This window comes from Chanodichthys erythropterus, chromosome 22, assembly GCF_024489055.1.
Source record: "Chanodichthys erythropterus isolate Z2021 chromosome 22, ASM2448905v1, whole genome shotgun sequence".
NCBI classification, from domain to species: domain Eukaryota; kingdom Metazoa; phylum Chordata; class Actinopteri; order Cypriniformes; family Xenocyprididae; genus Chanodichthys; species Chanodichthys erythropterus.
Window position 1 is genome coordinate 21,194,770 of NC_090242.1, and position 20,685 is coordinate 21,215,454.

The 20,685-nt window shown below is 38.0% G+C and overlaps 1 protein-coding gene and 1 long non-coding RNA gene across 2 annotated transcripts in view; one reads left to right on the plus strand and one right to left on the minus strand.

Moving 5' to 3' along the window:
• Nucleotides 1-2,764, plus strand: part of efna5a (ephrin-A5a) — a 52,626-nt gene extending 49,862 nt beyond the window's left edge. Inside the window, exon 5 of the mRNA XM_067375960.1 lies at nt 3-2,764. Coding sequence (XP_067232061.1) covers nt 3-127 — 125 coding nt within the window. The 3' untranslated portion in view covers nt 128-2,764. The remainder of the gene's footprint in view (nt 1-2) is intronic.
• Nucleotides 2,765-11,969: 9,205 nt separating this feature from the next.
• LOC137013239 (uncharacterized) lies at nt 11,970-14,760 on the minus strand. Its single transcript, XR_010893687.1, has 3 exons — nt 14,671-14,760; nt 13,414-13,490; nt 11,970-12,303 (listed from the first exon to the last, which is right to left on the minus strand). It is a non-coding gene; the product is annotated as an uncharacterized lncRNA (long non-coding RNA).
• Nucleotides 14,761-20,685: the final 5,925 nt, after the last annotated feature.

A 20,685-nucleotide genomic window follows, 5' to 3' on the forward strand; every position in this document is an offset into this window, starting at 1 on the left:
AGACGGAACGAGTCACGAATCTGCCGAACCATCCCGAAGTGATGTCAACGGCGCCGGACGCGTTCAGACTGTAGGGCCCTTGTTGGCCTCAGCGCTGGTTCTTTTGGCTTCACTGTCCTCCTTATAGCATCCCATATGTGCGCAGTGACACATCTAAAGTATACAGGAGGACTCGTGATCGAGCACTTTTAAGGAACATTTGAGATCTTTCTCTCAACTGAAAAGTAATTTCTCGCGCAGGAAGACGCGACGATTTGTGCTTCTCATCTTTCGGCGATACAACTGGATGGTTTTCGATGAACAAAATCCCCAACCCGCAGAAAAAAAAAAACAACCTCTCTTGTACACACGAATAAAACCCACTAAACTATGACACGCATACAAAAATAGGTCTGTGTCCTCTCGGTGCCCCTGTGTAACGTTGGAGAGGGCCTTGTAATTGGGGGCAGAGGAAGAAAATGACTTTTTCACAAAGACCTCTTTCAGTGTTGCCGTCCAGAAAAGAGAAGTCTTATAACAGATCAAGAGGACTATCTGAGGGATCTCTCCACTTGCATTGTGGGTAAACGTCGTCACTATGGACTCAACTGCTGACTCTACTAGACATCAAGGCAAACTGTTGCCTGATAGCATCCCTTATAAAAGGGAAAGCAGGGAGCTTTTTAATATCTAAACCAGAGTAGTCCACGTTGACTCAGGTGCTCAGGTGAACGGTGGCATTTTTGAAGAGTTTTCGTAGATAAAAGAAAAAGATAAGCACTCGTTTTGTACATTGTGTACAGGTGTACATGGGACTGAAATGAAGATGTGATGTTCTTGAAGTAAAATGCTCAAGTGTAGCTGCCAAAATTGATGTTTTGTTAGGAGTACGGAGCCTCACTGATCAACTGTTTGAGTGAATATACTAATTTGTTTGGTGAATCATCCTTTTCTTATTTATTGTCCAGTCTTAGTGCTCTTGACACTTTGTTGTGCTAGTCATCAGCCAGAATTCAGGAGAAAGGAACACAAAATGCCTAGCTTCTGTCAACTTACATTGGTTTATATGAATAACAACCGCATTGCAGAGTAACTTCTGATTATGGTTTAATGTTTTACTAAGCAAATCAATCCTTGAAATGATATCAGGGGGTAAAAACAGTAGTACATCTCCATATCATGTCCGTCAGGGATCACGTCACTCCTGAAATTGCTCCATTAGTATGGATGGGCGAGAAGGGGAAATGGTTTTGATGTAAATGCTTCCTGTCTTTTTCCCCTAGAATAATCAAATTGAACAGCATTAACATTTTAATTCAGTCAACAATTTGAGCTCATTCCTTTGCCAATTGAATTGTTAATTATGTAAAAAAACATTTCTGAGGATTCTTTATTCTAAGCATGAAGCGAAAGTAATTCAGTTATTTTCTTATATCCTCCAAACGAATCCTCACATGGACGTTTCTTTTATCAAAGTGCATTTCAACCATGCCGTTTTGTATTTATTTACTTTTTCAATACAGAGCTGTGCGCACTAAAAGCTCATCTGGGATCTGCTGAAACAGTAGCGGAGCCCCGCTTCCACCTCGGTGGCAGCTGACACCCTAACGTGATTTAATAGGCTCTTTGATGTTGTCCAAAGTGCCTGGCACGCAGACCACATACTGCGAGGCCTCATGTGGGTTATTTCTGGAATTAAAAAATCGACAGCAGCACGGAGGAGCGCGGTGTCCAGTTTAGCCGCAGGCTAGCGTTACTCTCATGAACTTGGCTAGAGATGGAGAAAGATGAGATCTCCTGCTGGGATCAATAGTAATGGCCTTTACAGACACAAAAACAGGGTAAATATTTGCCCCGGTCCCTGTTCTCCTCGCTCGAATGGTTTCCATGTTTTTCATCTATGTATCGACAGTTGGGTAAGCCACATAAACGTAGTTTTTGCTTTTAATACAGTATGTGGCTACGTTTGAGTAGAATAGCTTCTATGGTTCTTTTACTCTGGAGCACATGGGTCCTATGGATGCTATGTATCCGTACGTTGTCTAGCATCATATCATATAGTGATGTGATAAATGAAATAAGACACATTAAGAAATAGTCCAGTAAAAAAAAAAAAAAAAAGCATAATATCAAATGCATTTGCTATCAGAACACATTTTATTTCAGTTAAATGTTTGTTTTTATTTTGGGCAACAGTTAAATGGTTCAGTGTTCATGAAGACAACTAGGAATGTGTGCTGGTCCATCCTCAAAAGCACCGCTGTACTATCATTAAAGCATATGCTTAAAATCCCCTGTGGAACATCTTAAAGTCTGCAATGCTCTGATGTTGCACCACAAAGAAATGCTGTCGTCCATTTATTGTCATGGGAACAAACCTAGAAGGACATTTTTAGCAGATTTAATTCAGGAAACATTATTTTTGTAAAATGACTGCAGTGTGTTTTTGTCCATATGCAAAACTCCCATTTGTTCTTTTTATATTGGGAATCTCATTAAACTTCCTGCATTTTTCTCCACAAGGCAGTTATGTTCCTGTATTCTCTCATCGTTTTTATCCCAGAAAATATTTCTTCAGTGTTAGACATCATTTTCTAATTCTTTCCACACCTGCTTCTTTATACAGCTGTGAAGACCATGATATCTAAACCACCATTTCCCTTAGCTTCTTGGCTGTGTCGCCTGAATATTTGCTGTGACGTCTCTTGGCGGTACAGTGCTGACTTGCATTATGATATGACACGTTTTTATATCTTCAAATGCCATTGTTTGTAAATACACTTGCTGGAGCAGCTCAAATAAATGATTAAATAAATTTGTCATTGTTGTAAGAATCATCTTCCTCTCTTTTTTATATTTTCTATTTTAGGATATTATTATCCAACGGGGTTAGTATACAGGAGCCGATTGTATTTATTCTAGGGAATACAATTCAAATAATATTTTCAGTTTCCAATGAACTGACAGTGTGCAAACATTCTTCGGCAGCACTTTGATTTATCCCAATGTTGTACGATTTAGCTGAGTCTTAAGAAACCCACACAGTTTTCTTTCAAATCCTTATTAAACAGAATTATATCAAGGCATACAGGGGTTTCTGATAACTGATTGTTCTATGAGTGAGGGATAGAAATGGTAACATTTGCCCATCATTATTATTACACTCAGGAGTCAATGAATATTAATGACTGAGTGCACACTCTTGGGCATTGGCCATTTTAAACAAGAATAGGCTTCAGGGGGATTCCTTGGTGACATGCTGTTGAATGGTGTCTAGTGTTCTTGCTGATTTGCCTCTAAATATCTTAGTGCCTTGCTCTATTTCTGCCCCCTGACCTTTAGGAAGATCCAGACAGAATGGATGAAATTTATTCCACAGTGTCACATGATGTATTTCAGCGATTTCCAGCTTTTCACCTTACATAAGACATAAAAGAAGATTACTATTAGATGTATTATTGTAATTATTTATATGCACATAGTTATTGTGTGTGATGAAGCAAAAGAAAAAGCGTTCTGGAAATGCATTGACCTTATTGGCCTTTAAAGTGAACGAATGCTATAAAACAAAAAATATAAGTGTTTGTTCATCCTTTTACAATTATATGCAAATATGTTCTCGGTTGCTAAGGAACTGTAAAGAAAAGAGATTTATCTCTGAACTCTGCTCAACTAACTGAAATTCTCTAAGAGAACTGAGGCTGTACATTGTATTAAAGCTTGTTAAGATTCTGAAACATGTATTTGCACACTTGACCCATGTTCTTTAGGCCATATGAAGCATTATCCTCTGAGGAAAGAGATCAACATGTAAAAATCCTAAGCTCGGTGTACAGTCTGCCGATATTTATGGCAACAAAATATTTTAGTGGCCAACTTCCTATACTTAATACTAAAATTAAACTCTTTCTGGCTTTATATGGTGTATCTGCAACTCCATTCAGCATTCTAAAAATAACCGCACACTACAGCTGAGAGGATTAATTTCTCCTTTCATACAGGGAAAGCCTGGGGCAATGTGATATTTCCAAGGCCAGGGATCACGCAGAAAATAAGGCCCTGTGAGTGACCGTATACTTCCAAAGTGTATTAATGTGAAGTCAAGCATCCTTGACCAACAGACAAACTGCCTGCAAGGAAAACAGAAGGGCTGCAAACCTGGAAAATGATACATTTGTGCATTGCACACGGAGATAGGAAAGCAACGAAGCACATCCGAATCCAGTGGTTTGGTTTTTGAATGTAGAATAAAATGGCGTCTAATAAAGCAGTTGAAAGTAGCACATTTATTTATTTTAATTATTTTTATTTTTACTCTTGATTGCATTTCTACAACGAATTAAGAATTTAAGTTAATATTAATATATATATATTTCTGGTTATCTGTAAATCTCATTAATTTTAGAATAAAGATGTGATGTTTTAAACCTGACGGAAACCAGTTTCCTGAAGGGAAGCGTTATCGAGGGACCCGGCCTCTGCGATTGCTTTACATGTAGAATACCTCAAAAATACAGGTCAACTCCGCCCCTTCCCTCACATTCAGCCAATGCGATTAAAGTAAAGCGTCAAGCCTACGAATGGAAGGGGGTTGAAGCGTCAAACTTCAGACAAGTGTCAAACTTGTTTGCGATTGCAAACATTAGGAGACGCAAAACACTTGAAACAAATCTGCCGAAGTTTTGGCATGTTTCGCGCGCCAACGGGTCAAATACAAGTCAGTAGGAACGTTCACACACAAAAAGTTGCCTATTAACTGACTGGGGATGGACCATTTTCACATTTCCGCGGTTTTCAGAAGTGGAAGTTGTCATTTGCTAAACTTGTATAGTGGTGAATGGGAGATGAAAGCAAATTTTTATTTTCCCATTTGCTCCGATAGCAAATCCATGATAGCGTTTTTCACAATTTGCCAAAAGAAAGACAAAATATAAAGAGATTGATTACAGCAGTCAAAAGTAATAATTATGTAAAATTTGCTGTACTCCCCCACCTGTTGTATTAAGGGTTAGTTCACCTAACAATTAAATTTCTGTTATTAATTACTCACCCTCATGTCGTTCCAAACCCGTAAAGGTGATGATACACGGGGCAACATTTTGAGTAATGTTGCCGAGCAACGTTGCTTGGGCACTTTCCCATTGAGAATGAGCAACAAATTTATATCTGGATACGTTAGATCGGTTGTGGGCAATTTTTTGAGATCCTCCAATCAGAATGTTAGCAGCCGATCACGTGACCGTTTCGGAGATTTCAGAAAATATTAAAACAAGATGGCGGCCTCTCAGCGGCAGTGGAGCGGAGAAAAGGAGTGTGAACTTTTATCTTTTTACGCTAGTAAGTTGCCATGCGTCAACCCAAAACAGGGAATTTACCTCATATTGCTTAAAATACTAACAACTGTCCGAAAGTAATTTGTGTATGCTCTAATGAAGCTATTTAATGATTTCAGTTAAATACTAAAAAGACAGGATTTTTTTTATGTCTATAGTAGCGTAGGCTGTAGGGTGTTTGACATTTAAATAGCTTTTGATGCGATCGACGCGGGTTAGAATCCGCCTTTTGCCGAACTCGCTCTTCTCCCTTTTCCTGTCAAATCACATCGGAAATGCATTTATTTTTAATAAAAATGAAGAAAATATTTGAAACGTTGAAATAAAGTGCCTAACAAGTGTTTATAATAAAGTATTTATTGAGTTTGCAATAGATTTGCTCCTCTCTGATTGGTTGCTGCCAACTGTCTGTTGCCCTAATTAGTTGCCCTGTGTCTCATCAGGTTGCCCGTTGACGGCAACATTGCCCAGCAACATTGCTCAAAAAGTTAACCCGTGTATCATCACCTTAAGACCTTCGTTCATCTTCGGAAAACAAATTCAAATATTTTAATGAAATCCTAGTGTTTCTGAACCACACATAGACAGCAACATCATTGCACCTTTCAAGGTCCAGAAAGGTATTAAAGGAACACTCCACTTTTTTTGAAAATAGGCTCATTTTCCAACTCCCCTAGAGTTAAACAGTTGAGTTTTACCGTTTTCGAATCCATTCAGCCGATCTCCGGTTCTGGCGGTACCACTTTTAGCATAGCTTAGCATAGTTCATTGAATCTGATTAGACCGTTAGCATCGCGCTTAAAAATGAACAAACAGTTTTGATATTTTTCCTATTTAAAACTTGACTCTTCTGTAGTTAAATCGTGTAGTAAGACCGACGGAAAATAAAAAGTTGTGATTTTCTAGGCTGATATGGCTAGGAACTATACTCTCATTCAGGCGTAATAATCAAGGAACTTTGCTGCCGTATCATGGCTGCAGCAGTGCAATGATATTACGCAGCGATGCTAACGGTCTAATCAGATTCAATGAACTATGCTAAGCTATGCTAAAAGTGGTACCGCCAGAACCTGAGATCGGCTGAATGGATTCGAAAACGGTAAAACTCAACTGTTTAACTCTAGCGGAGTTTTATGTGACTGCAGTGGTTCAACCTTAATGTTATGAAGTGATGAGAATACTTTTTGTGTGTAAAAACAAAACAAAAATAATGACTTTATTCAAAAATTTGAACTGTTGTCATACACAGTTGACGTAGTGCAGGCTTCGGTGTTTACCTCATGTTGTCCCAAACCCATAAGACCTTCGTTCATCTTCATGACGGTGAATACTTAATGACAGAAATTTCATTTTTGGGTGAATTAACCCTTTAAACACCCCCGCAGCAGTTTAGTTTTTGTAATATACTGCTAGGGTGATATAGCCTAACACAAATACAGCACTGTAAAGTAAAAAGGTAAAGTAAAACATGAATAACTTCTCTAGATTTGCAATGCTGATAACTGGAAATGGGCCATCACAGTCTGTGAAAACGGTCCAATAGGGTAGGAACCTAAAGGGTTAGTTCACCCCAAAATGAAAATTCTGTCATTAATTATACTCCCTCATATGGAAGCCCGTTTCCGCCACTAAATAAAACACTAAAACCAGTAATTGCAACATTTTATCTCAGAATTTTGAACAATTTTGTGATATAAAATCAGATTTCAGACTTTTTTCTTGCAATTCTGACTTCTATTTGCGAGTTTATATCTCAGAATCGCGACTTAATATCACACTATTGCGAGTTTATATCTCAGAATTGCGACTTTATATCACGCTATTGCGAGTTTATATCTCAGAATTGCGACTTTATATCACGATATTGCGAGTTTATATCTCGGAATCGCGACTTTATATCGCGCTATTGCGAGTTTATATCTCGAAATCGTGACTTTATATCACGCTATTGCGAGTTTATATCTCGAAATCGCGACTTTATATCACGCTATTGCGAGTTTATATCTCGGAATTGCGACTTTATATCACACTATTGCGAGGTTATATCTCAGAATTGTTACTTTATAATTAGCAATTGTGAGAAAAAAGTCAAAATTGTGAGATAAAATGTCGCAATTACTGTTTTAATTTTTTTATTTAATGGCAGAAATGGGCTTCCATACCCTCATGTTGCTCCAAATCCGTAGGACTTTTGTTAATATTCAGAAACACAGATGAAGGTCTTTTTGATGAAAACTGAGAAATGTCTGTCTCTCCATAAGCTCAAACGTTCCGGAATAGGTTTGTTCTTGTGTGTCATTCAAGTTCAGTTGAGCTTAGCAAGGTTTATATGTGAATATAAGTCTAAATTCAATCTGTCCATCATAAAAAGTGATCGAGTCTCTTCATAAAATTTGAACTAAACCGCTCGATTCATATGGATTTGTTTACTGATCTCTTTATGAACTTTTTGAAGCGCAATAGATAAAGTTGCAAAGGCAGTCTATGGAGGGACAGACATCTCTCAGATTTCATCAAAAATATCTTAATTTGTGTTCTGAGGTGAACAAAAGTCTTACAGGTGTGGAACAACATGAGGGTGAGTAATTAATGACAGAATTTTCGTTTTGGGGTTTAAGGCAAGTTAGATTTTGAACACAGACATGGAAAATATTTTAAAGACTTTGAAACATAATATTCCCTTTTACCTGATATTTATATTACATAATGAAGTAGGCTATTTACATGTACATGTATTTAATGCTTTGCTTTTATCCATGTGATATGCCTACAGTGTTCTTCTTCTTTCATTCCACCATACTAATTCTTGCAAAGGAAAATGTTCTAATAAACAATTATATGTCCTAATTAACAATTAAAACAAACGGCGAATGCATGAATGCTTTAGATGTGGGACTCAATGCTGCACGTGGAACAGGTGAGCGGGAGAGCGCCGCAGGCATCTGTAGCAGTTGTCACAGACAGAGAGAGGCCCGTGGAAGCACCTGGCTGATTACATACAGGTCCCACTGGGCCGGTTCAGCGACAGGACAGCTCAATTACAGCAGTAAGCAGAGACAACAGAGTGAAATTAAAGTTGATAACAGGACAGTGTCATGTGTGGGACAGGAAGGAGAGCGTCTGAGCGTGTGTGTTCAGGGATAAGGGAGATGTCAAACTGCTCTCAGGAGAGTGCAGCCATGGGAGGTCCTGTGAGCAGATGCATGCTGGTGTGTTAGCTTGAAACTGAATGAAGTGTCTTTAAACAACACTGATCTCTAGAAAGCGTCAAACACTAAGGGCTGTATAATTAAGTCAATTGTGGTGAGTGTGTTAGAGGAACATTATCCTGTCTGGTACAGGCTCTTATGGCTCTATTGTGGTCTGTTGAGGTTCTGCTTACAATCTCTTTTATAGTGGCTTTGCATGGGCTGAGAGGTGTGCCCTTTCTTTTGCAGTATATATGATGGAATCAAGTTACTTTTGTTAGTTTTAAGTGGTAAACACACACAAACACACAAAAGATTTACACACACAAAAGACCGCTTTAGTGAACTCAAAAGTGAGCTTAGTGAAAAATGACAGTTCTTTTTAAATTTGCATTGTCCTTGACCTTGAAAGTGGACTTAGCACTCATTTTGGTCAATTTAAGCTGCAATATGGTCCATTATTCAACATTATTATACCAGCGTGGTAATATTAAAATAATTTTGCAAATGGCAAAAGACCCCAAACAAATAGCAGAAATGTGTAGACTTCACAGACATAACTTATAATACAGTTTTGTAAATACAGCTTTGCTTGCAAAGTTCAGAGGTTTTCAAAATTGGGTTCATGGACTAACAGTGGGCTGAAAGAGGGTACTAGAGGGTTTATGGATTTTTTTATTTTGTACAAAGTTCTACAAACCGTAAAACTGCTTTATAAAGATCAGGGTTCATTCATACACATTTTACCAATACATTTCCATGACTTTTAAGGCAAAATATATGACCTAATGTTCAATGAAAGTCTATGTATACAATATTATCAATTAAGCCAGGGCCTAAATTTAGTTTGGAAAATAGGATAGGGTGCCCAATCTATCATTATTTTCCTGTTTATCATTTTTTTTAGCTGCTTTTGTAATGGATAGAGTTGTACTTCGGTACCTAGTCAGTACAGAAATTTTAAAATTTTGACGCTTTGAGCGCTGTTGAACAGATTCATAAACACCTCTGATTGGCCACTGTGTTCACGTCTCATTGCATATGTCTGTGATTGGCTTCAATGATCAATGCTGTAAAAATGTTGTAAATAGTCACCAATGAAGCTCTTCACCAAGCGCTTACACATATACACACAGGAGGGTTTGAAAGCAGGTATCTATCGCGGACCAGTCTGCTGATAGACGCCTGCTTTCAAATGCTCCCACTTTCAAAACGCTTTCAAATTCAAACACTTCCGTGTGCTTTCAAAGGCTCCCGTGCATTGATCATCGTAGCCAATCAAAGACATATCCGATGAGCGCATGAACACAATGGCCAATCCGAGGTGTTTACGAATCGGCTCAACAGCGCTCAAAGCGTCACATTCTTAAAATTTCAGTACCAATAGGTACCGAAGTCGGTACTTTTGACAACTCTAGTAATGGACGTAGGTCGTTAAGAGGCCTCAAGAAGCACTCTAGTGACTGATGCTAAAAACTGCAGCCTTTAGCCTCCTTGTTAGAGTGCCTAACTCACATGCCGGCGGACAAGGGTTCGAGTCCGGCTTAGAGCGGGCGGTTCAAACAGGAGGGGTTACACATTGAATTTGAAACAATCTGTATTGTATAAAGCACTCTATGTGACTTGATGTGACTCTTTTTCCAAGAGAGACTCTGATGCGAGCTTTGCAGCACACATCTTCCCAACAATGAAAGCGGCATTACGTCACAAAAGTGTAAACTCATAGGAAGACCGTGAGTGTTTAGGGTGCCATTTGAGACAAGGCCTATGTCACAGTTAGCTGTTCATATATTAAAGCTTATAACTGTTTCCTAAGAGCTGCATTAGCACTGCATCAATTAGCTTGTGCATATAGTTTCAATTTGCAACAACAAAAATACTCAAAAGTACTCGTGTTCAGTATTGCAAATGGAGCCAAGGACAAATCTATTTAGCATAAATTGTCATTTTATAGAGTAAAAACACATTTCATTTTGAACTGAGCTCACTTTGTCTGTACAAGCTTGTGAATAATGAACATCCTAAATCTTTATTAGTGTTACCTTGGTGATCGTACTGGCACAAGAGACTGTTAAAAAAAAAATAGCACTGTCAGAGCTCTACATATTGTTATTGCTCTGCCAAATAGTAAGACATGATGACAGCAAGGAATCTGATCATGTATTTTGAGACTGACATATAATGACCTGACCATGCATCTACTCAAACCCACCGCTTACAACTGCTGCCAATTCGAGGATGATTTAAAGTAGTTAGCAAGTTTTCTCTGCCAAACTGTATGTATGTGTAATTTTGTGCAGATGGGTGGACTGATGAGTGCTGAGCCGTTGATGCGGTTTATGGTCTAACATTGACCAAGCAGCCAGATGCAATGCGAAGGATGTGGTTTTCGGACATGAACTTCATATCATTATGGGAAAGAGTATGATGTTTTTTCTTTTTCTATCCTGATTTACAGCAATCTGAATTTTCCTTCTTACAGATGTAGCGAGACCAATTACACCCCGTAGGAATAAGTTAGGTAAGTACTCCTTCTTGGATAAAATACGGAAAGTGCAAACTTAAATAACCTCTTGCCTTCCGCGTTTGTACAAATTTGTTAAAAGATCTATGTATCTCTGCATGGGGAGAGATTGGTTTGCTTGGAAATACAAAGTGGTCTTCACACAAATAGTCATTTCAAACCATGTCATTTACTTAAATCTTATTAGCACAGAGTGAACCTTTGAAAAACAGATGAAACTATACTGTGAATGTAAACATTTCGTGAGAGATATTTTATCCCCTCCTCAGAGGTCTTGATTTATATACACTGGTCGCACACAGTTCCTAGACTTCAGTTTTTCCATATGCTGTCTCAGAGTGCCAGATTATCTAAACTCCTGGAGACGGCTGAAATGAATATTTCTTTTGGCTCTAGACTTGTCAGCATGAAATTAGGCGTTCGCTAAAATAACGGCTGGTGTCAAAGTTGTACATTGTCTCAGGAATCTTCTGTCTGCCAAGAGGAGAGAGAGGTGTGAGAAGAGGGAGTTACCCTGCTGTCTTTCATTTAGAGCAGTGCTTCTCTAACTGGGGTATGCCGACTGCCCCAGGTGGTACTCGGCAGGACTCTGGGAATTGACTATACAATTTAATTTAACTTGGTATTTTTATTTTTCTGTGTTTTATTTCTAATTTTGATGAAAGCCCATATCTGCCTCAAAATACACACTAAAAACTCCTGGGTCAAAAATAACCCATAATGGGTTATTTTTGACCCAAATCCTGGGTTAAAAAGGGACCAACTAATTTCTGGGTTATTTCAACCCAGAAAAATGGGTTATTCTTTTTGACCCAACTTCTGGGTTAAATACCTGACCCAAATTTTGGGTTAAAATAACCCAAAATTGTAGTTAATATAACCCAACTTTTGGGTCAAAAGAACAACCCCAATATCTGGGTTGAAATATCCCAGAAATTAGTAGGTCCCTTTTTAACCAAAGGTCAAAGGTCAAAAATAACCTAACTTGGGTTACTATGCCAGTATGCCTTATTTCAGAAAATAAAACTTCAGAAACTTACACACTTCAAGCACTTTTACATTTTTATTGCATTAAATTAAATTAAACTCTACACACTTGGACCTATTTATCTTAGGTCACACTGTAATAACATTAGACATTAGAAAAAATAGAAAAATAAACAACTCATTTTCTCTCAAACATTTGACAACATTCAATAACTGGATTGAACTTGAGGGACAAGATTTTTGATAGTGTCCTCATCTAAGAGAAGAAATGCCTCCTCATCTATGTCTTCACCTGAAAGACAGAAAACAAGACAACATGAGTATTGTTAATAAGTCGAGACAATTGTGAACCACTCACCAGACACTCTTTGATTATCAAGCTAATAAATAATCACTCTTAAGGGAATGCTGTTGGTTTTTTTTTTTGTTTTGTTTAAAAAAAAAAAAAAAAAAACGTGGCCCAATTTGCTAGTTAACTAATGTGGTTCTTTTGCAGCATTACCCATTTTGTGTGAATGACAGTCTATACTGTCCATCTTTTCTTTCATTAACAAGTGTAATAATGACATTAATGCAAAGGTGAATATCTGGCCCATTATTATGCATAACAGCTTAAAGACAAGGCACAAGTATCTTTTAACTATAAGGGTTATTATAGAGATGCATTCCCCACTGTCAAAGAAGTTGTGACTGTCACAAAATCTTACACTGACACATTTAAGCCATATTCAAGAAAAATATTTAGGTATAGAGAGATGATATGAGGGCAGTTAAAGGGATAGTTCACCCAAAAATGAAAATTTGATGTTTATCTGCTTACCCCCAGGGCATCCAAGATGTAGGTGACTTTGTTTCTTCAGTAGAACACAAATGATGATTTTTAACTCCAACCGTTGCAGTCTGTCAGTCTTATAATGCGAATGAATGGTAACACAATTTATAAGAGTCAAAAAATATGCTTAGACAAATCCAAATTAAACCCTGCGGCTTGTGACGACACATTGATGTCCTATGACACGAAACGATCGGTTTGTGCGAGAAACCGAACAGTATTTATATAATTTTTTACCTCTAAAACACCACTATGTCCAACTGCGTTCAGCAATCGCTTAGGTTTCTCACACAAACCGATCGTTTCTTGTCTTAGGACATCAATGTGTCGTCACGCGCCGCAGGGTTCAGTTTGAATTTGTCTAAGCATATTTTTTGACTCTTATAAATTGTGTTACCATTCACTCGCATTATAAGACTGACAGACTGCAACGGTTGGAGTTGAAAATCATCATTTGTGTTCGACTGAAGAAACAAAGTCACCTACATCTTGGATGCCCTGGGGGTAAGCAGATAAACATCATATTTTCATTTTTGGGTGAATTATCCCTTAAAAGAGTAAAACGCTCACCTCTAAAATTCTCTATCAGCCCAGACATCCGCCACTCAGTTAGCTTATCAGCGACAAAGCTGTCCATTTATAATGACCTGAAGAAAACATAGCAATAGAGGTTAGCAACAATTTGAAGACTTGAAACGCTTCTTTAACTCTCACTACTTAAGACAGTAGGGCACTGTATAATATGATAAGCACAGCGCAGCTGATTAACATAACTATTGTGTAGCCTCGTCGCTCTAGCCGCGGCTAAAGGGGGTCGCACACCGGACGCGAAGCTCACGTCTTTTAAATTCGAACACATTATTCTCTATGAGAGTACACACACCGGCGGCGCCTTTCGGCGTCTGTCCGCGGCGGCTCAGGACCGTGTTCAAAATCCTGCCGCGCCACAGAGCGCCATTTACATAGTTTTATATTAAATTTACATGTGTGTGTCTCAAATCGTAGTTAATGTATATACGGACTTCACCCTGTGCTGCAATATACATTTAGTTTTATATTTATTTACAGAAATCAGAAAATTGCTGATGTTATCGGATTTTCAGGTGATATTCTCAATTCATTCAGTTAACGGACGCTCTGAGGTAAAGTGTTCAGACTGCAGACTCAGCAACGGTTGTATTTAATTATACAGTACAATCATAACATACTACTGACATTATCTTAATTTCATAATGTCCTAAAACATAACAATATTGCTGGCCATAAACTGAGAAAGTACGCGATACCTTGAGTTGTCCTAGACGCGGCGCAGCGCGGCGCTTCTCGTCCGGTGTTCGACCCCCTTAACGCGGCATGAAGTCGCCACTAGCTGCACTGTGCTTATCGTATTATTACCAGTATTATAACAATGAGATAAGTACAGCACAGTTTATGAAAAATAGAATTTAAAGACCGTGTAAAGTGAATTCAGTCATTTTTCTTCTAAACACATTAAATAGATCATACGTTTCTCGATGTGTAAAAAGCACAACCATTTTGACACCTAATTTCATGAACTTATCGTTATTTTTAATCATTCAAATTTGGCTGGGTGGTTAATAACACTTTCTTATTTAGTCTGACAAACTCAAAACACATATTTATTTTGACTTTACACGGACTTTAAACTAGTTAGATGTTGTCGCGATATCCGTGGGCGGCTACGTGCTAACCACAGAATTACCACGGTAAGCCATGGTCATTTTTCAACAGATGGTGCTAAACTAGCAACGGGGACATGGACACAGAAAAGTTTACGTTACATTGACACTGAAAATACTTGCTTACCTTGAACACGCGATGAAGTTGCACCGAAGAAGCCCAGGCCAAAACGGATCGAGTGCGTTCAAGTTCAAGTGACGGTTGTTTCAAACGACTATTGTGAGAAAAATCCAGAACAACAGCGGGGGGAAGGGCGTTAACCCATGGGTTACTCTTTGAAAAATAACCCAGAAACCTAAACAACCCAGGAATTGGGTCAAAATATTAGCCCTATAACCCAGAAAATGGTTACTCTCTGAAAAAATAACCCATAATTTTAACCCAACACAAATAACCCAGAAAATGGGTTAAAGAAATAACCCAGGAGTTTTTAGAGTGTAAGAAGGTGATTGTGACTGATCTCACAATTACAATTTTTTCTGTAATTGTGACTTTAGTTTATATCTCTGTTACAGCCCTGCCCCTTTTTCCTTAAATTTTTTGTTGTGAGATTGCAGGGACAGAGGCTCCTCCTTGATGAGCGGGACTCCAGTGCTGATCATGGGCTGCACCTGTGGCATACCTATTTAATAGGCTCATGGATTTAAGCTCACTCTCTCTCATTTTTGTTTTTGTGTCTTTGTTTGAAGAGTGGGTTGATATTTTGGAGTTCCCATTTGTTTCCACAACTCGACAAACCCCATTTCCAACAGTTATTTGATTTGTTGTTTCTTTTATTATTCTTTAACATTTTGACCCTAGACATTATTTGATTAACCTGAAATAAATTAATATTTTCTTTATTGAAACTTATTTTGTCAAGTGTCCTCTTTATGTTGTGACTTTGAGCCGGGTCATAACATAAATTGGGGGCTTGTCCGGGATCAGATTCTGATTTGGAGTTGGGGTTTTGTTACTTTTTTTGTTGTTGTTTTTTTGCAATTGCAATTACAACTTTAAATCTCACAGTGTGACTTTATTTCTCACCATTTAGACTAAATTTCACAATGTGATTTGAAACCTTGCATGTGTGACTTCATATCTTACATTTGCAACTTTGTCACAATGTGACTTCATACCTCGCAAATCCAATGTTATTTGTTGCATTGCGGCTATATATCTTGCAACTGCATCTATCTTTCACAGTGTTACTTTATATTGCGACTTTAAATCTCACAATGTGACTTTATTTCTTATTTTTAAATTTATCTCACAATTTTCTTTTGTATTTTGTACTCTAAGGCAGAAACAAGCTTCCATAAATTTAGGGATTAAAGTTCTTGCTACAACAGATTTGCTTGGGTCAAAAATAGTATGAAAATAAACCAAAACCCCACCCAAATTCAAGATACAGGGACAAAAAAAAAAAAATGCCCCTGCACAATTAAAGTAAATCTAATGTCGTACATCTAAATGTGGATTACATTTAGATCTGCTCATGTTGCATCAAAGGTTTCTTTTTATTCATTTTTTTTTTTTTGTCAATAGAAAAGCTGTTCTAAAAAGTTATTTTAAAAACGTTATTGGTCTCAAGCATTTAAATAGCATGAAGGACTTTTCCTGAAAAAGTAGCCTTTTCAGTCAGAAGTTTTTTTTTTTTTTTTTTGCTTTAATCCCTGTACATTTCTTATCTATATATAATTTTAATACAGCTTTGCGACTGCATGTCTGGTTTAGGCCAATTTGGGAAGCAACAAGACTTTCTGCAAAACCTCCCATGTGCGCTAACAAAGCATTGGATTATTTTCAATGTAAGAAACACTGCGTCTCAATTTCCTTGTTGACATCTGGTAAAAGCATCACAGCAGTGAAATATCGATTAGTCAATAATAAAACGGTAATAAGAGATGACATATCCGTTTGCATGTGGTTAGCAAAAGCCAGCGAGTTATTAATCACATATCAGATTTAGCGAGGCATACTGAAATTGTGTTGCATGTCAACATTTGGCTTCCCCCACCCAAAACATGTGCTCCAAATGAGGCTTTAAATGCGTTTCCCTGCTATTCCAAGAGAGCAGCGGGATCTGATGGAGTGTTGCCTTCAGACTGCCAACGGGTCACGAATCACAGTCAGAGAAGGGCGAATAAAATCAATGCTTCATATCTCACAATGTGCTTCATTCATCATCGCTAACCTTTATTTACGACGTCTGGTCAACTAGTACATGTCAGGACTCTCAGAATCAAATATGCGATCCAACCCATCAATATTTATGAGATTTTCTCCCACTTATGTACAGCATTACGTCAGTATTGTTTAATTGCTTGTTCGGTTAAATTTACGATAGAGCCTGTGCCACATTATGCAAAGAATTATGACCCATACAATGTTTTGTTGCCATTTTTTCTGTCTCAGGTTTACAAACAAGGCTGTTAAACCCAAATCCAACACATAAAACATTTCTCATTTCATGCTCAGATTTGCAACATTATGTCAAGCTCGACTTTCATCCGAGGCCCACAGAAACCAGCTGTGTTTAAGTCCAGGCTTTGTACAGTATCAGAGGTGCTGGAACTTTGTCAAGAAAAAGATGTAATGAGATCTAAGGCACTGAACAAATGTCCCTGGGAGATTTACTCCAGGCAAACGGCACAGGCTGACCATAGTTCAAACCTTCAGTCTGATTTATGTGCTACTTTATCTGATTTAATGAGCATTTCAACAATTAGCTTAGCCTGTATCAGGGCGCTCGGTGCGGCCTATCAGTCATGACCTGCGAAAATGCAGCTGCTTTTTTAACGATGGCAAACATGGGGTTTCGTTTTAATGGGCGGATCTCACAGCTCGGTCACAGGCGAGGCTCATTATGCCATCTTGTAAGGGGAGCCGTCATTTCACCCTTTTTTCCTCCATTTCAGCCACTGACTTTTAGAGGAATAATATATCATCTCTTAAAATAGTCCGTCCCACGCTGCAGGTAGGAGAGATTTCCACAGAGGAAGATTGGAAGATCAATTAGAGCCACAAGGCAGCTTGTTGTCACTGACGCATCATTAGTAGCTTAATCAAGAGTAGTTTGATGCTTCTTCAACCAAAAATTAATTCAAAGTCCATCCCCTAGCACAGCAAATGAGGCATGGTGTTTTGATTTCTTTGGTCAATATACTGGAAAGACACATGGCTACTGTTATTGTGTTGACATGTGAAGGGGTCGGTGAAAGATTTCTCCATTTCACCCCCTGTGTATATTGTGAAATGTAGTTAGGTGTTGCACGATGAGGCTTTGTTAGGCCACATGTCCATAGAGATAGACACACACACACACTTCAGTATCTGTCTGCAGCGAGGTGGAAGAACAAAAGTCCAGCAGCACGCTGAGATTATAGCCTTAAGAAATATGAAACTGTGCATTGTCATGATGACATGTTGCTAAGCAACTAATAACAGTTTTTATACTAATCTTCAATGTAATGTTTCTTGCAAGGGACGACATGCGGTTTTGCAAAATATAAATCAGAGACATGAATCATGTGTTATTGCAATTTTCATTCATATTCAATGCATTTTCATTTCTGCTTTGTACAACGGTAAATTCAATTTAAAGCGAAAGAGTAATGCTAACATTAGAAATATTATTATGAAAGGATATAAATACAGATGTTACCCAATGAAAAAGACTGCTTTAGATTAATCAGTATAACTCAGATTAATTCAGTTGTTTATCAGGCTTCTCTCTCCAACTGGATCTGATTTAATAGTCGGATCCAAGAAGTCTGTGTATGTCTGGAGATTCTTTAGACTTTGCATATGTTGCTAATTAAGCAGACAGTCTGAATCTAGACTCTTCTTAAAGGGATAGTACACCTATTAATGAAAGTTCTGCCATCCTCAACTTCAGAAAAGGATGCAAAATCAACCTAAAAGTATATATGATAACTTTGTATGAGAAAGAAAATGTAAGATGTTGTTCAGTTTTGAAAAATTAGAGAAGTAGTGATTTATGAATGAATCATTGTTTTGAGTCAGATCTTTTGAATTAATCAGCTTATTAATTTCACCAAAACTGTCTGAATCTTAACTCACTGACAATACTTGAGTGTTTTTTATTAAGAAACCTCTATATAAACTATATGGAATATAATTCATAATGTAAGAAGGGTCTGACATTTAGGACATGTCGGTTACACTTTACAATAAGGTCTCATTTAAAGGGGTCCTTTTATGCCCGTTTTCAAAAGATGTAATATAAGTCTCTGGTGTTCCCAGAATGTGTCTGTGAAGTTTCAGCTCGAAATACCCCACAGATAATTTATTATAGCTTGTCAAATTTGCGCCTATTTGGGTGTGAGCAAAAACATACAGTCCCTTTAAATGCAAATGAGCTGCTGCTCCCTGCCTGTTTTCAAAAAAGGGTGGAGCTTTAACAGCTCACGCTTCGGTTGCTCAAAAACAACAAATCTGGAGAATCTCACACAGCCAAAATTATGACTGTCAGTAACGGTGTTCAGCCTTACATTATTCAAACTGGAGTCGGACACTGATGGAGAGACTCAGGAAGAAGTTACAACTTTTAGAATGCAACTGGATGTTTCTGAATGGTTAGTGGATAAATGTATGTAGTTGCTGTTAAGTTGATTCAGCTCATGAACTAGCATGTGCCGTCATGTTAGTCTTTTGTGCAAAACCCGCATGGACCCTCACTATACAAAGCTTACCTGTTTGCCAACAGAGCCACACACCAGGCTAACGTTTATGATTGCTATCAAATGCTGTTAATGGAACAAAAGGGGAGCAAAATCTGAGAGGCTCGTTTTTTCACATGCTCACACAGAAATGCTTGCCAAAACAAAGTTACTGGGTGTCCTTTTTCACATGTTGAGTTGGTAGATTCACCAGGAACCTGAATATAGCACTTAAACATGAAAAAAGTCAGATTTTCATGATATGTCCCCTTTAACATAAGTTATTGCATGCATGTTATTAACTAACATGAACTAACAATGAGCTCTTACAGAATTTATTAACCTTTGTTAAATTTGTTTGTTAATGTTCATGTTAGTACTCAGTGCATTAATTAATGTTAACCGATAAAACTTTCAATCTTAAAATGTATAGTAAATGTTGAGATTAAAGGTGCCCTAGAATCAAAAATTGAATTTACCTTGGCATAGCTGAATAACAAGAGTTCAGTACATGGAAATGACATAAAGTGAGTCTCAAACACCATTGTTTCCTCCTTCTTGTGTAAATCTCATTTGTTTAAAAGACCTCCAAAAAACAGGCGAATCTCAACATAACACAGACTGTTATGTAACAGTCGGGATCATTAATATGTACGACCCCAATATTTGCATATGCCAGCCCATGTTCAAGGCGTTACACAAGGGCAGCCAGTATTATCGTCTGGATCTGTGCACAGCTGAATCATCAGACTAGGTAAGCAAACAAGAACAATAGCGAAAAATGGCAGATGGAGCAATAATAACTGACATGATCCATGATATCATGATATTTTTAGTGATGTTTGTAAATTGTCTTTCTAAATGTTTCGTTAACATGTTGCTAATGTACTGTTAAATGTGGTTAAAGTTACCATCGTTTATTACTATATTCACAGTAGTGTTGTCAAAAGTACCGACTTCGGTACCTATCAGTACTGAAATTTTAAAAACGTGGCGCTTTGAGCGCTGTTGAGCGGATTCATAAACATCTCTGATTGGCCATTGTGTTGACGCGCTCATCGGATATGCCTGTGATTGGCAACAATGATCAACGCGTGGGAGCATTTGAAAGCACACGGAAGTGTTTGAATTTGAAAGTGGGAGCGCGAGCGATTGAAAGCAGGCGTCTAACAGTGGACCGATCCGCGATAGACGCCTGCTTTCAAATGCTCCCGTGTGTATCTGTGTAAGCGCTTAGTGAAGAAATTAATTGATGACTATTTACAACGTTTTTACAGCGTTGATCATTGAAGCCTATCACAGACTTATCCGATGAGCCGTGAAAACAACAGCCAATCAGAGATGTTTACGAGTCCACTCAACAGCGCTCAAAGCGTCACGTTTTTAAAATTTCAGTACCGACTAGGTACCGAAGTCGGTACTTTTGACAACACTAATTCACAGAGGCAAGAGCCGTCGCTATTTTCATTATTAAACA